The sequence below is a fragment of the Limulus polyphemus genome, unplaced genomic scaffold (assembly GCF_000517525.1).
Source record: "Limulus polyphemus unplaced genomic scaffold, Limulus_polyphemus-2.1.2 Scaffold669, whole genome shotgun sequence".
Lineage (NCBI taxonomy): Eukaryota > Metazoa > Arthropoda > Merostomata > Xiphosura > Limulidae > Limulus > Limulus polyphemus.
Genome location: NW_013666279.1, coordinates 287,127 through 289,363, shown reverse-complemented (window position 1 = coordinate 289,363; position 2,237 = coordinate 287,127). Strand labels below are relative to the sequence as shown.

The window sequence follows — 2,237 nt, the reverse complement described above, 5'->3', positions numbered from 1 at the left end:
ATTTTAACAGTCTTTTATAAATTGACGTGAAGAAAGATATTCAGTTAAAAAGTCTCTATACAAAATACACAGTACAATCAAGCTATAAGTAAGTCTGCTTATTAAGGTTCAACATTTGCTTTTACGGATAGACTTTATCAATGTAAAGGCAACTACACACTTAAATTTTTTGTTATTTTTTTATTAAAGTCCATACAGCTGAAATACACAATTACTTTTTGAAACAATTTATAAAATTACACGAAGAAAACATTAAATAAAAAAAATTTAATATCTTATCATCAATAGACAAAAAAACTCTTAAAATGAAAACGTATATATATACATAACAACCAAATAATGATAGATAGCGTGATTTCATAATAATTCTTAGAGTGAAAACAAGCAGAAATAAATTGAGGGAATACAATACAAAAAAAAAACTATTCAACTGGAATTCTACTTCACTGGGTAACTGCTAGTTGGGAGTACTTACCATGAAACTACTTGTACAATAGGAAAATTAATGCATTCAAATATATATATATATATATATTTATAAACAATTTTCAGCCAATTGAATGTAATCTAATATGTTTGCAGATACAGAACAACATTATTTGTACATATCAATAGTTTTAATGAAAGGGTGGAGTAACTGTGGCAAATAAAAATGCATTGACGACTTGTTTTATAAAGAACTGAAAGAAGAGAGAGAGATTAACAAAAGTGGTTAACTCCAAACAGAATTTCTCTACCTGTTCTTCTAACAATCTTGACGAAACCTTCCAAATGATATTTGATGGACTGTTCTCTTCTGTTTTTATTTGGCTGTTTATTTTCAATCTGAGTTTTTAGCAATATATTTGTAGCCACAATAAAAACACATCATTTTAATTTTCTTGTTTTATTTCATCACAGTATGTTTTTGTTCTTCTTTTAAGCATTATTTATAGATCCCACTGATGGCTGGATCTAGAATAAGTTGGGTCAGGATTCAACACCAGCGTTTCATAAGGCCGCTCTCGTTGACTCATCCTAAAACAAATAGATAAGGAAGGACGATGTGTATTGTTATACAAGATAGCCCTTCTGATTTCACATATACAGAAAAAAATGTGCTAGAATTTATTTTTCTGAAACAGTTTAAATATTATTAACAAACGCTATCATATAAATCACATGCCTGGTGGATACATCAACGAGTGTACCTCGGAGGGAAAGTGGTAAGTTTGTGAACTTACAACGCTAAAATCCGGGGTTCGATTTCCCGCCGTGGAAACGGCAGATAGCCCAATGTGGCTTTGCTCTAGAGCAAACAAGCAACCAACCAACGTCAATGAACTATAAACCAATTTGGTTTGTTTCGTGTTAAGCACAAAGCTATGCAACGGGCTGTCTGTGCTGTGCCCACCGCGGATTTAGAAACCCTATTTTTTAGGGTTATAAATCTCCCAGACACACCGCTGAGACACCTGGGGGCAAATCAATTTGGAAAACTGCCTATATCAGTTATGGTGGTTAAAGAAACTGTTCATGAAACGTTAAATCTAAATCGTATTAATAAAGAAAAATTTAGAAACTTGTTTTACATAGGTGACTTCACACACAAAAAATATAAACTGTATATTTAAGAACACTATAATGTTTATGTTTTTGTTGTTTTTTTCGAAGTAAAACAAAAAAAAAGTTTGTGCATACAAAACATCGCTCTCAACCAATCAAAAATGTCAACTTATGAAAAAAAAAGGAAATTTTGCTTTAAAATATATAGTTAATTCTTTATTTGTTACTTCATAAAGAGAACAACAACAAAACATTGGTGTTTAAATACACATTGCAATTTCTTTAATATATTTTCTATTAAACACCTTAGCAAATTTGTTGGATGTTAAATTAAGTGCGGTGTTGACATATTTATACCATTCAACATATAATGTTAAGAACCTTGTCAATAAAACATGGCTACTTCACATCCACGGTATTCAAACTAAAGCCCCTAGTGGCCCACCAGTAACTCTGAGGGCTTATAATACTAAAAATCGGGTCTCGATACACGTAATGGTCCCAGTACAGCTTGTTTGTTTGTTTTTGAATTTCGCGCAAAACTACACGAGGGCTATCTGTAAATGTTTTACACTGTCAGTTGAGGAAACAATCGATGCTGAAAGACAGCATAAATGTTTTACACTATAAGTTGAGGAAACAATCGATGCTGAAAGACAGCATAAATGTTTTACACTATAAGTTGAGGAAAT

General features: G+C 31.6%; 1 protein-coding gene across 1 annotated transcript in view; it reads right to left on the bottom strand.

Moving 5' to 3' along the window:
• Positions 1-357: 357 nt before the first annotated feature.
• Positions 358-2,237, bottom strand: part of LOC111085863 (Down syndrome cell adhesion molecule homolog) — a 113,827-nt gene continuing 111,947 nt past the window's right edge. Inside the window, exon 19 of the mRNA XM_022386408.1 lies at positions 358-1,017. Within this exon, the coding sequence (XP_022242116.1) occupies positions 930-1,017 (88 nt within the window). The 3' untranslated portion in view covers positions 358-929. The remainder of the gene's footprint in view (positions 1,018-2,237) is intronic.